This window comes from Mchenga conophoros, linkage group LG14 (genome assembly GCF_057382185.1).
Source record: "Mchenga conophoros isolate Kocher_MC1m ecotype Shallow Benthic linkage group LG14, M_conophoros_male_GT1.1, whole genome shotgun sequence".
NCBI lineage: Eukaryota > Metazoa > Chordata > Actinopteri > Cichliformes > Cichlidae > Mchenga > Mchenga conophoros.
Genome location: NC_140539.1, coordinates 35697108 through 35711196, shown reverse-complemented (window position 1 = coordinate 35711196; position 14089 = coordinate 35697108). Strand labels below are relative to the sequence as shown.

Sequence of the window (14089 nt, the reverse complement as noted above, 5' to 3'; positions counted from 1 at the left end):
TCAAGATTCACTGTCTTGAAACAAGTTCCTTTAGCTTACTGAAATGTTGCCCTGTAGCTGATTGTGTCTTATTTTAAGTGTAATGAGATAATTTTGACTAGAAATAAGACAAATATACACTGACTAAGTTCTAAATGTGCGTGTTTCAGTCTTCAGCATTACCGTGATGCAGAAGTTTCAATTCATTTAGTTTTTTTTTTAATTTCTTTTGATTGGTGAAATGTGTCAGTAGGTCAGCGTGTTGCATCAGAGATGTGACACTAACACTGGTGTCTGTGCAGCGTCTGTCATACAGACAAGAATACTGTCAGGTTCCTTTTCTACTGCAGCTGTACATAAATGCTGTTTTATACTGTTTTCCAACCAGGAAGCTGGAATATAAATGTTTGTATTTAACAGCTGACTTGTGTTTTTCTTCTGTGGGAAGTGTTTGAATCGAAAGTGTTCATCCATCACTCGCTGATCTTAATATTTAGACAAAAAAGGGCTTTAATTTATGAAACCCTGAAAACATTTTCAGACAAACAGAGGAAAGAAAACACACATATACAAGGGTTATCGGTGTCTTAGTTTAATTTATTACAGCTCAAATTTGCAAATATAAAACAAATATTCATCTTTTCCACATTCTTACATGTGCTTCACTCAGCTTGTAACAGACTGTCGTTTAACAGCAGCTAACACGGTGCGACTTCAGCCCTTTAAACAGACTGCAGTGGCTGTCTTCTACCACTGTAAATGCAAAACAAGATTCCTACGAGGAGTCTCATGGAATGAAAATCTTCATGGATCAGGTGGTAATGCTGCTTTCAGGGACCCAGTCTATTATCAGAATTCTCAGGTGTTAGGGTTTGTGTAAAACTTGTTATTCAACGCTCTTTGTAACAAATCTTCAGTTCAACTAGTTTAAAAAAATATCTCTAATAAATATCAGAAAGTAGAATGACATTCCACATTATTTGAATCTTTTTGTAGTAGTAGATTTCAGGCATTTCAGTGAAAAGCATAGATGTAACATTAGAAGAATACATCAATATCTAAACGTAGGCTACCTCAGTAGTTGATAATGCTACTTCTACCAGCGTAGAGTGAAAGCCTCGAATGCACCATCATATTTATGTATCACTCGGCTGCTGAGCGATCCACCCGTCCTCTCTCATTGCTTGTTGGTTGTCTCATGATTTGATTACTTTCCTGGTTAGACATCAGTGATGTTTGCCAGAAACATTTTCAACTTGGCTACAAAGCTGTACCGCCGCTGCTATTTTTACTACTTGTTCTTGTGCTTTGCCTTGGAAACATTGTATAAATCTACACGGCGGCTTTCGGTAAAGACTTTCATCTCGACCTCAAAACCAGTTTAATATTATCAGGCCAAAGCTGACATTTGGGCACACAGCAAAAAACCTAAGGAGACTTTTACACATCTGAAATTCAAAATGCAACAAACGGATAATCAATAAATACTGAACATAGGCTACGTTCACACTGCAGGTCTTAATGCTCAATTCCGATTTTTTGATCAAATCTGATTTTTTTTGTCTGCTTGTTCACACTACAAATAAAATGTAACAGCAAACGCGCTCTAGTGTGAACGCTCAAAGCGACCCGCATGCACAAAAGAAGACGTCACACACAACGCGCTCTGTTTAGACCCAGAGCAAACAATATTGTTTGACTGATGGCCCTTAATATAAAGACTTCGGACTTGACGTTTCCCAATTTTTGCTTTAAGTTATTTTGTTATTTACATAATAATGTAGATGTATCGGATTCAGTACCACATACGAAAGTGACCCAGATCGGATTTGAAAATATCGGATTTGTGCCGTTCACACTGTCACACCATGATCGGATATGGGTCGCAGAGGGTCAAAAAAATCGGATTTGATGCGCTTTCGCCTGCAGTGTGAACGTAGCCTTAGAGAATGATTTACATCCATAAGCAGTTAGAAGATATTACCTATGTACATATGTGCAAAAGTACTGACTGTAAAAAGTACGAAGTTAAAAAGTCAAATATTTGCTTTTGTAAAGACAATTTGTTTTCACAAGGTGCAAACCAACAGCTGGAATCCTGAAACTGCTCCTACTTGTTTGTTTTTTTTGTTTTTTTTAAAGTTGTTCCTTATTTTCATCGTGTCCGAGCAGGACTTCTGGTCCAATAACGCAGCAGTCTAACAATATAAATTATACATGACCAGCACATTTTAAAGGCAAAATACACGTACCTTTTTTTTTTTTTTTTTTTTTTACTTTAAACAGTGTAAACTTTGATAGCTTATCATCTTCCTCGAACGTAAAATTACACTTTACATTTTAAAAATTGTGTAAAGAACTTTACATCCCTGCACTGCTTCTCAAATTACAAACAACTCCATTTAAAAAATATGATCTTTAGTATCAAAGCATCAAGTGAAGTGTCTTAAAATTTCCCATAGTTCAAATGTTAACCTACAGATTGCCGCTTTCCTTAGTGTAACGTGGTCACGTTTGTGTAAAAACACAGTCTGCAGGGGAAATGCATTTAAACTAGATTAAAGTGATTTTAGCACAACTTAAAATTAACCTGCTAAGACGCGAACTCTTTCATGGCATGCATTTTTAATTTCTGTTTGCTATTTGAGCTGATTGGGGAAAAATTTTGTATTGTGGTCTAGACAACCCAAAATGTGAAGTCCACATATGTGGACGCCAGGTCCTACGAGTTCAAGATCAAAAGTTAACTGGAAATCATAGAACTGAACCTAAAACCAGGAATGACGGGATTTAAAACTTCAAGTGATCCGGAAGAAAATGTCATAGTGCAATTCCGATAACGTCAAGTTAAAATTCATCACATGACCCAGCCCTCTATTTATGCTTTGTTGTTTTGTTTTGTTTTTTTTAAAAAGAAAAAACTGAAATTGTGCGTTTTTAGAATGAAACAAACTAATTTTAAAAGTCAGATTTTTGGAAGCATCTTAGTCGAGTCAATTATCTTTTTTTCCTTGAAGACTAAAAATGATGAATCCACTCAGGCCTGATGTTCCCACACTGATTAAACACACTGCTCTGTGCCGATCGTCATCTTTGAAAGGTGTTGCGTTTTTAGGGGATATTCTTATTTTTGCGTTAGCTGTTCCCACCGAGTGAGCCTCTTCTCATCAGACTCTGAGTGCTGGAGCTCAGGCCTCGAGTATCCGTCAGCTGGCTCGACTGATCAACAAAAAAAAAACACAAAATGTGTCTTAAGAGGTGACGTTTATCTTAAATGTGCATGAGATGCTTGCAGATTTCTGGTTTTCAGACTGTGTGGTTAACAGTCTGCTCACCTCGCTGCCATCCTGACTTTCTCTGACGCCAACGTTCAAAACATTCAGAGAGTTTGCCCTCTTCATCCTGAAAACGGGGCAGAACAAACTGTTCATCAGGTGGCTTTTCAGCATTCAGCTGGAGCTAAAACACCTTGTTTACAGAGCATTTACCCAGCATTCCTTGGGGTTGTTTCCTCCATTCCGACTCCTTTCAGCTTTCGGACCAGTTTCTCGCTGCTTCGCCTGATCGACTCTCTGAGTTTGGTGAAGGAGCCACTGCGCTTAAGTCCGTCCTGTGTGGACCCGCCGTCCTCCACCACGCCGGACCAGCTGGGACGCCCGTCACCTGGACAACAGACATAAAACAAGCAATTGTTTACATTGAAATTTGAAGTTTCTTTCTTTTTTTGGACACAGTTGGACATTAATACGATAAGAACAATATAAAACTGTACAGTATACAAAAAAAATCTAAATAAAACTGTTTTTGCAGAAAGACTGAGACAGACCTACATTTAAAAATATGAAAACTGCTGAAATAAAACTACAAAAATGACAGATTTCCACAGAGTCTGACTGAGACTTATATGATGAAATAGTATATGAGGCAAAGAAGCTATTATGTGTCATGTATCTGCTGTCAGAGAAGCCCCTAAGGACAAACTCCGGGGCTTATAGGGTAAATATAGGGTATATCTGAATGCGAATCATGCAAACATTAAAAAAGGTACATTAGCCAAATTCAACATGAATACACAAAGACAACACAGAAAGCTAAAACTGAGCAGAATGAATCACAGCTCATGTTAAAATGATAAAAATGAATGTGTTATGCCAGCGTTAGGTAGTTTTCTCAGTACTCAGTGGTGGAACTGATCCCTTGTGGTTATCTCACGCTCTTAAAATGTCATCGTGTCACGAGAACAATTACATAAACATGAGCAGTTACATGAAGTAATCTGTTTGTACCTTCAACAGACCCAAACTCCTTTTCATGCGCTCTAGTCAGGATCTCTTTGTAAAGAGCTTCAGCTTGTCTGTATTTCCCCTGCTTAAGATAACATGATGCCTGAGGGAGAGGGAGGGGGGGGGGGGTTTAAATGATGATTGAAAAAAAAAAATAATATCGTAAATAACAACAGCCTCAGTAATCCAGACAACGAGGTTTCCTCTCACCAGGTTGTTCTTGGTTTTAGCCACGTTGGCGTCGTCTGGTCCCAGCTTGCTCTGGTAGATGTGCAGAGCGCGCTCGTAGTACTGCTCCACTTCCTGGTACTTCCCCTGGTTCTGACACAGCAGAGCCAGGTTGTTCAGCTGTTTGGCCACATCTGGATGATCTGTACCGAGAACCTGAGGAGGCGACAAAAAAAAAGGTGCACGGTGAGGGACGATCAACCAGTTACTCTTTCCATAACACTTCCAGTATGTGATACAGGGGATGCCTGCTCACTCAGCTCTGTGACATCGAAAGATAGAGGACATATTTAGATGTTTAAGTAAATTAGCAAGGGCAGCAAGGTGGCACAGTGGTTAGCACTGTTGCCTCCGGAGTTCAATCCCACCATCAGACTGGGGTCTTTGCGTGTTCTCCCTGTGCGTGGGTTCTCTCCAGGTACTCCGGCTTCCTCCCACAGTCCAAAGACATGCAGATAATTTAAAGTTTCCAATTAACCTGAGTGTGAATGGTTGTCTATGTGTTAGCCCTGCAACAGACTGGTGACCTGTCCAGGGTGTACCCTGCCTCTTACCCTAAGACCCCCTCATGACCCTGAAAAGGATAAGCAGCAGAGAATGGATGGATGGAAGTAAATTAGCAAAACATTTAGTCTGTTATAAGTCGGGCATCCATAATCTAGGTTAGATTAAGGTTAAAGTGAGTTATTAGTAGGAATTTGGGATATCTGTTGTAATACAAAGGTGTTTTCTTACCTTCTCTCTGATCTCTAGAGCTCTTTTACAAAGCGGCTCTGCTTCCTTGTATTTTCCTCTTTTCCCATAAAGCACTGCCAGGTTGTTGAGCGTCGCTGCCACCTGCATACACACATGCACGCACACACACAAATACACACCAGCTCACTCACTAAAGTCTAAACCACATGAAATGACTACAAAGGGAGCCAATATTTGCAGGTCAGGCATGTCGGAAGCAACGAACAACAAATGAGGATCAAAATTCTTGTAACCCACAAGGTTTTATGTTTCATGTTTACGCTGATGAAAGAGAACGCTTATACCAGTTTTAGCCGCCTCATTATAAGTTTTCTTCCAGTGCAGCCGAGTAACTTACAGCCGGATGGTCCATCCCAAGAGTTTTCTCCCTGATGGCCAAAGCATCGTTCAGCAGGTTGGCGGCCTCTTTGTATTTGTTCTGATCTCTGTAGGGAAACAACACAAACCACACTGTTCACCCAGTGAGAAGCGTTTGGCTTGTTAAGGACACTTCCTCCCTAAGAGTTTCAGATAATCTATCATCTATTACAAGAAACTTTTATTAAACCTCAAATTTGCCAGGTATCACAAGCCAGAGTCAAAGCCACAACCAGTCAGAGCAATATAATGCTGATGACAGAGAAGCCGATCCGCTTAATTACTGCACACCAACTGCTTACACGGGACGCTCGGCTCAAACCGGGCAGGAAAAGCATTTATACGCCTACCTCAACTGATACAAGCACAACAAACCATTTTTTCCATCTAAAACTGAATAATAAATCACTTTATCTGCAGCATCATTACGTCTTTAACATTTGAAGACATTTAACATTTAAAGTGCATCATTCTGCCGGCAGAGCTGAAGGAAAAGACGTGCACCAGCTAGACAAACGGCACTGATGGGTTAGACGAGACGAAAGCCGCGAGGACATTTCTGAACTGAAGGTGAGTCACATGACGTACTCGACCGGAACAAATAAAGCATGAACTCTGAGTCGTCTGGAAGACCTCGAATGGTTAACCCAGCTTTGATAGTGCCACCGCGGTAGCTGTAAATACCAATACAGACGCTTTTGCAATGCTAACTGACATCACCTGTACACCAGCGCCAGTATATTGAGCATGGTGGCTACGTCTGGGTGGGTGTGGCCAGAGGACTTTTCCAGGTCTTCCAAAGCCTGCGGAGACACGATGAGGTCATTTTAAATGGTTGTCAGGCGATTTGTTTTGGTTAGCAACAGTTAGGACAGTGGAAGCCCCTCCCACCTGTTTGCACAGCGGTACCGCGACCTCATATCGTCCCTGGGATGCGTACTGGATGACCAGGTTATGGAGCGTTCGAAGGCGGGCGGGGATCTCGTAGCCGCCCTGCTGGGCTGCAGCTGCTGCACTGCTGTGGTGAGGCTGGGACACTAAACGACAAACAAACAAATAAAAGCAAGACCATGCTGACTTTAGAAGGGCCCAGTTCCATTTTGGATCATTTTAACAGGTCTAACAGAGAGGACCAAAAACAAGGCAGGGTGGAACCTAATATTTAATTTGACCTGTTTTCTATACTGTATGTCTCACAAATAAAGTATGATGAAAACTATTTTTTAGACGAATGGATGGATGGTGTTAAGCCCAAATAAAGATGTATTACATGAAAACTGGCTGCATAATTGCACTGCTATTTAGGCAATTAAGTAAAATTGATCATAATAGAAAAGTTTAAGCGTAACAATAAATGCAGGCGAAATTTTTTAATTTTCCCATTTCATCTTTTCTCCCTGGTCACTCACACTCAACCTGCAGTCGTCTAACCTCTAAAAACACTAAAGTTTATATCTTTAAGTTTTTGTCAGGCTTTAACGCTGTCAAAAAACAAAAGTCAAAGGAGGTAGCGATGCGTACTCATGTTTCACCATTTTCTAAAAGGAAGCCGCTGTCCTAAAAGATAACTTCAGACTGGCGTCGTATTTCACACTACAGAGATTCACAGATCGCTTTCATGCTTCCACCTTCATGCGCTCTAAATTCATGTGTAAGCTGATAAAATGTGTTTGTTGTGTGTCAGCAGTTACTCAGATATCAGGATTAGAAGCAACAGTTACACCTTGAGCTTATCTATGACCAGTGAAGATGTAAACCAGTATCTGCCTCCAGTTTCAACGCTGACACTTCTCAAAGCACTCAAACTAAATCACGATGAGAGTGGTGCTCAATGTATTGACTAATTTAAATTAAAAACAGTTTGCATTTACTCAACACCTCCTCTGTATCCAAAAAAAATCTATCAAAAAAAGGGTTTTGTCATTTTGGAGACAGGGAGGTGTTCAAAACGATAATAAAAACACATTTCAAAGCCTAGAAGAGCCTCACTCGAAGACTGCTCCTCATCCTCAGCAGGAAAGAGGTCATCCAGAGACTCTTTGTTGGAGGAAGTGTCTTTGTCATCCTGAAATAAGAAACACACACAGCACGACTTAGAAGACAGCAGTACTAACGGTAAGCTTAAAAGTTGACTATATGGTTCATCCGTTTCAGTAGCTGCTTTTTGTCAGCGAGCTCTGATAAACCCGCAACTGCACACTGTCCTACACGCTAATTGGCAATGACAGGAAGGCAGCTGAGTGAAGCTAAAGCAGAGAGAGTGAAAACTGGTGGTGCATTCATCAGATGCAAACCAGCTGGAATCCAAATGAATGCTAATGTTGCTCTATGACATTAGAGCTTAAACAGTTTGCCAACACATCAGCAAAAACTTGCTAAACTTGCTGAGATGGGACATGACGTCCTTCTGCCCAGTATATAATTACAACAGCTTTAGTAAAGTCCTCCAAACCTCCAGCTGCAGACAAACTTTCAGCATATTAATTTGATGAATATACACACAAACACCATGGTTAAGATTCCTGTGCTGACACAGCGAAGCGCTGACTCTCCCTGTTACTCATCTTGAAGGGCAGGTTGTTTGTTGTTACTCAAACTCTCAGCTGGCTGGTAAATACCAACAGACTTATCTGCAGACATATGTGGGTTAGCATGTTTTCTGTCCTCACCAGAGGCGGCTCATCCTGGTCATACTTGCGTATGGAGGACATGAACTGCAGGTGTCTGTTCTGCTCCTCGAGGGTGACCACCTCCTGCTCCGTGTCCTGAAGCCGCTGCTGAGCGCCAGCCAGCTCATCCCTCAACCACTGGTTCTCCTGACAGAGACGACGAACCTGAGAGGGAGGATGCAGAAATGAGAGCGAGGATGATACATAACAAAGAGAAGAGGAAGGAAACAGGCAAGAGAATGAAGGAGCCATGCAACAAAAACGGAGACACTGCCATATCTAAATGCTTAAAGTTACAGTGTGTAACGTTTTCACCAGTAGATATCAGGAGAATGCAGATTGCAGCCAATTGAATCCTGTTTTCTTAGCGCTTCGAGTGCTAATCTAAGCTACGGTGGCCGATGTAGGACAAACATGTTTTAGTCAGCCAAGAGAGATCAAAAACATTACATTCAGCCACATCCCGCCAGCATATTTCTACCAGTTTTCATTACAAAAAAAAAAGCTTTTGTACACCTTCTATTTTAACATATTTGAAAAATATCAACAATAATCAATACATAAGAAACAAAAAACTAATATGTGCCATTTAAATATTTTGCAGTTATGTTTTCATCCAAGTCACTTCAAAAGCTCTTGCCGCTGTTCATCTGTAGCGAGTTTTCTACAGATAGCAAAGTGACCCCAGACTGCAGTTTTTCCCCCTCTGTGGCAGGTTGTCAGTCCACTGTTTACCTCAGCTGTCAATGCCGGGTGTGAAGCATGCTTTTCTAACTACTGTGGTGGAGGGAGTAAAAGGAGTGTGACAAGACAAATCTGCTGACTAAATTAGGACTAGATTAGCATGTTTATGCGCATGTGTTACAGCCCTGAGTGAGATGAGCAGGGAGAGGAAGACAATTTATTAAGACATCGTTTCCTCCTTTGCATTTTGTTTCTTTGGTGAAGAGGACGTCTTCTTCTTCGGCGAGACATATGAATCTTCATATCTTGAATCTAAAGACGGATATATGAATTTGCCTCCATGACAGGTGAATGCTAAGTTAGATGTTTGCTTTAACAAACATTTAAAAAGGGAGACCAAATGAAGCAGCCTATGATGAGTGTCAACACAAGTATACAGGTCTTTTCGACAAACTCACCTGAGCTCGTAGCTTTTGTTTCTCTGCCTCCAGAGAACCGAGGTGAGCTGACAACGCCATCATCACCTGAAGACAATGTAAAAAAATGTAAACCCAACAGAAACAGAAACAACAGAAAGAAGACTGCGTGCACCATGAAGGGAGATCAGTGACTTAACGACTACGCTTCAGTAAATGAGCTCAAAACTTGTCAACAGCCCGGCTTCAGACAAAACAAATCAAAGGAAAAACAGTCATCAGTGTCTCGGGACACCAACAGGAACAACAACAACAAAATAAATAAATAAAAAATAATAATAAAAAATGACAGACATCAGATATTTTTATGTGTCAGTTCATTTAAGTTTGTCATCAACCATTCATGACAGAAATGCAAGTCTCAAAATTAATTTTTCTTTTTCAAAATAACTGCGCCTGGCAAGCTAAACACGTTTGTTTGTTCAAATAAAAACACAGTCAGTTAAAATAATTAAAACTAAACGTAAACTCAAAACTATTTCATAAAAAAAAATCACTTTGTTTAATATGTAAAGTACAAGAAGTTCAATTTTAAATTATCTGGGAATGTTATTTTCTTCCATTTCAGCCTTAAAAAAAAGCTTGAAGACAAAGACGTGTGACACAAGATTTCATTGCGACTGCTTGCTTCTTTATTTCCTGGTGGTACCTGTGCCTCACTCAGCCCCAGCTCTATCCTCTCCAGCGACTGGTGGATGATGCTGGTCTTCTCCTGCTCAACGCTGCTGCTCTCTGGCACCGCCCGGCTCTCCAGCGCCTCCTGCAGGCTCTCCAGCAGGCTGCGGTTCTCCCCTCTCAGCGCCTCCAGCCCTGCGATCACCTGCTGCGTGCTACACAGAATCTCCTCCCCCGACAACATGGCTGCTGCTCCGAGGTTCCTTTTCTCACTGCGACCGACCTGAGAACAGCACATCGTTACAGCATTATCTGCAGTGGGAGTTTATTATACATTTATTTAGCAGTAACGGCAGAGTGAGAGCTGTAGGGGGATCAGTGCTACATGCAGCTGAAATATTTATGAGTAAAAGTGATAACAGAAGCTGACAGCAGCAGTAACTGAAGCCGCTGAAGTACTAGAAGTAGAAGCAGCAGTGCAATAGTAAACACAGATGGATTTTCTAAAATATGAAAGGTGGCTTAAAGCATAATTTAAAAGTGCTGTTGGTGAAGTGTATACGTGACACAGCTGGTGGATAAATAGACTACATGGAAGGTCTGTGAAAAATGCAAGCAAAAGTAAACTCTGATAATGTTTGTTTAATCTGAATCCAGCCCCATGAAGGGAGTGACTCTCTGATGAGTCAGCCTCGTGCCTGCTGAAGGGTCCCTCAGTGCGAGGGCTGTGGCAGAACTACAGCAACAAGCTTTGGGACCAACGGAAACAGGAACAACCACTCAGAATCTGACTTATAGTGCAATAGATGATTCATTAAGACCATGTCTGCTGCTTTTTCAGGAAACTTCAAGGGTCACATCACCCTGTAGGTCTCATTCATACCTACATGTTGACATGCGTTTCATCTTCTAGCTGAGATTCCTGAGTCAAAATCGTTTCTGCTATAGTCATTTTATAGAAAACAGTCTCAAAATATTAGACTCTATTTAGTCAAAGAATTAAAACCACAATAACGCTGAGTGAGGGACCACTAGACATAAATACAGCAGGTACAGACGAGATCTGCAAAGAGTGGTGCGCTCAGCCGAACGCATCATTCAATCAGAACTCCCTGACCTGCTGTCCATCTACACCAAGCGGTGCAAGACCAAAGCTAGGAAGATTATGATGGACCTCTCCCATCCCAACAATGGACTCTTCTCACTGTTGAGGTCTGGGAAGCACTTCTGCTCCCTTAAAGCCAAAACAGAGAGAATGATTTTTAAGCCCCCTGCTGTACTCACTGTACACTTATGACTGTGTAGCCACATCCGACACCACCTCCATTGTCAAGTTTGCTGACGACACTGCTGCTGTGGGCCTGATCTCCGACAACATCGAGACGGCCTACCTGGAGGAGATTAGGAACCTGGAGACCTGGTGCCAGGAGAATAACCTCCTCCTAAACGTCAGCAAGACTAAGGAGCTGATCGTGGACTTCACTACAAAGCAGGTGAGGAATTACAAGCTCCTCATCATCAGTGGCACGCCAGTGGAGAGAGTGGACAGTTTCCGATACCTGGGTGTCCACATCACTCAGGACCTGTCATGGTCCTGTCACATCAACACCCTGGTTAAGAAAGCCCGTCAGCGTCTCTTCTTCCTCAGAAGACTTGGAGACTTCCATCTGCCACTGAAGGTGCTCAAGAACTTCTACTCCTGCACCATCGAGAGCGTCCTGACGTCAAACATCTGCACCTGGTTTGGGAACAGCACCAAGCAGGACAGACGAGATCTGCAAAGAGTGGTGCGCTCGGCAGAACGCATCATTCAATCAGAGCTCCCTGACCTGCTGTCCATCTACACCAAGCGGTGCAAGTCCAAAGCTAGGAAGATTATGATGGACCTCTCCCATCCCAACAATGGACTCTTCTCACTGTTGAGGTCTGGGAAGCGCTTCCGCTCCCTTAAGACCAAAACAGAGAGAATGAGGAGGAGCTTCTTCCCCCAGGCTATTCGGGCCCTGAACCAGGTGTAGGACTGGACTCTCCCAAACACGTCACCACACGCACCACCACACATTTCCTATAATCCTATAATTCCTATAATTTATAATCCTTATCTTTATAATCTCTTCTGCTATTTGCACATTCTTTACTGTAAATTCCTAAGTTAATTTGTAAATTTTTGTAGTAAATTGTAAATATTGTAAAACTTTTCTTCTGTCATTTAATGGTCGGGCATTGTACAGCTACAAGCATTTCACCCCCATGTCATACTGTGTATGGTTGTGTGTGTGTGACAAATAAAATTTGAATTTGAATTTGAATTTGAGGAGGAGCTTCTTCCCCCAGGCTATTCGGGCCCTGAACCAGGTGTAGGACTGGACTCTCCCACACACATCACATCACCACACGCACTCTGGTTTTTCTTCATGCACACTTCCTATAATTTATAATCTCTTTCTGCTATTTGCACATTTTTTTACTGTAAATTTCTAAGTTAAATCTGTAAATTTTGTATAACCTGTAAATTGTAAATACTGTAAAACCACTGTCATTTAATGGTCGGGCATTGCATTGCACAGCTACAAGCATTTCACCTCATGTCATACTGTGTATGGTTGTGTGTGTGACAAATAAAATTTGAATTTGAATTTGATTACAAAGGTAAATAGAGTAGGTCTTTGTGTCCACACAAACACCTACTCGTTCTCAGTGAAAGGTCAGTAAGACTGAATAAAAGCAGATCCTGTGTTAACTCGGTCCACTTTAAGGCTTGCTGGTTTTAAACAGTATTAAATGTGATTAATTCTCAAAGCAAAGTGTGTGAGGAGAGTTACCTTTCACAGGTAACTCCAACCTAAAACTACACAGAAGCAGATTTCTTATTGGTTTCACTGAATGCACTTTTTTCAATGTAAAGTGGATTAAAAATGTAAAGAACACTGTAATTCAGCACTGTCAGGGAGTACTTGGCTACTCCGCTACAGGAATGTTGTGGAGAAAACCCAGAAACACAATTCACAGCTGTCAGCAACTTCACCACAAAGAAAAACTCATAGCTTTCAGTTTCCTCTTTTCTGATCTCTTCTGGGCACACACAGAAGCGAAGTGAGCCTCTGGAGCTAAATACGAGGGTTCACAAGCAAACAAACAACATGAAGGTCACTTTAGTCACTATTAAACACCTCTTTTTGCATGTCATGCCATCAACTGCATTAATACAGGATCACACTTTTAAGACTTTTAAGATTAAGAAAAACAAATGTATAATAGAAACAAGTTGACAAGACAGAAAATCCACTTCTACATGGACAAACAAGAGCTGCTTCTTCTTTTGGCGGCTCCTTTCATTGGGCACCAGTGTGTATCATGTGCCACCCTATCCCTCCACAGTGGCAGCCACTGGGGTTGTAGTTCCTCTGACAGTTCCTCTGGGGGGGGGGGGGGGGGGGCTCTGACATGTTTGTGCCCAGGGCCCCAGTATCTCATAATCCGCCCATGTGTTTATAACTGGATGTCTGGCCATCTGTCCAAGCAGCCATGATGGATTTAAGTGTCTTTTCCAACCTTTATAAGGACGCTGGTGATAATACAATGCTGCTGGACACAAACAGCGCTGCGTCACATTTCAACAGCACATTTCAGCTGTGTGTTTGTCAACAGTTTTAAAAGTGTCCACTGAGTCTAAACACCACCGGCTGCTGCAGCTACAAGACAGAAACATCTTCCTGCACAACAACACAATAAAAAAAACAAAACAAAAGATGTCTCTCTCACACAGACTGCTGCGCCTCATTTCAGATCCACAACAACCGACAGTTATTTATAGCCTACCTGCTAAGTCCAAACTCCCGCGGCGCGCTTTCGTGTTGATCCACAGTTTGAATGAAATAATGGTTTTTATGTGTAAACTGGAGCCCGTCAGTCACTGCGGAACATCTCCGCTCACAGTAATTTTCAGTTTATTTATTTTTAAAGAGGCGGGACGGAGAAAAGTGAACGCTGTTAATCGTTCACCTGCCGCCTCCTCCTGTCATTACGCAGCCAATAGCATCAA

General features: G+C 41.7%; 1 protein-coding gene across 2 annotated transcripts; it reads right to left on the bottom strand.

Moving 5' to 3' along the window:
* Positions 1 to 555: 555 nt before the first annotated feature.
* klc3 (kinesin light chain 3) lies at positions 556 to 14089 on the bottom strand. 2 transcript variants are annotated; one of them, XM_085244208.1, is made up of 14 exons: positions 13867 to 14089; positions 10082 to 10330; positions 9415 to 9480; positions 8273 to 8437; positions 7593 to 7668; positions 6495 to 6640; positions 6324 to 6406; positions 5584 to 5671; positions 5226 to 5327; positions 4473 to 4646; positions 4266 to 4365; positions 3468 to 3642; positions 3315 to 3381; positions 556 to 3198 (listed from the first exon to the last, which is right to left on the bottom strand). In XM_085244208.1, the coding sequence occupies exons 2-14, from the start codon at positions 10289 to 10291 to the stop codon at positions 3115 to 3117; spliced, it is 1536 nt and encodes a 511-aa protein (XP_085100334.1). In that variant the 5' UTR covers positions 10292 to 10330; positions 13867 to 14089; the 3' UTR covers positions 556 to 3114. The 2 variants fall into 2 exon arrangements, 1 of the variants encoding a protein (XP_085100334.1); XR_014888223.1 differs by lacking the exon at positions 4266 to 4365 and having other exon boundaries at positions 3127 to 3198.

Coding starts and splice junctions, on each gene's coding strand:
- klc3 (XM_085244208.1), bottom strand. CDS start 10,291: ATGTTGTCGGGGGAGGAGATTCTGTGTAGCACGCAGCAGGTGATCGCA. Junction 6,407..6,494: donor CGGTACCGCTGTGCAAACAG/GTGGGAGGGGCT, acceptor GTGTCTCCGCAG/GCTTTGGAAGACCTGGAAAA. Junction 3,382..3,467: donor ACAACCCCAAGGAATGCTGG/GTAAATGCTCTG, acceptor CCCCGTTTTCAG/GATGAAGAGGGCAAACTCTC.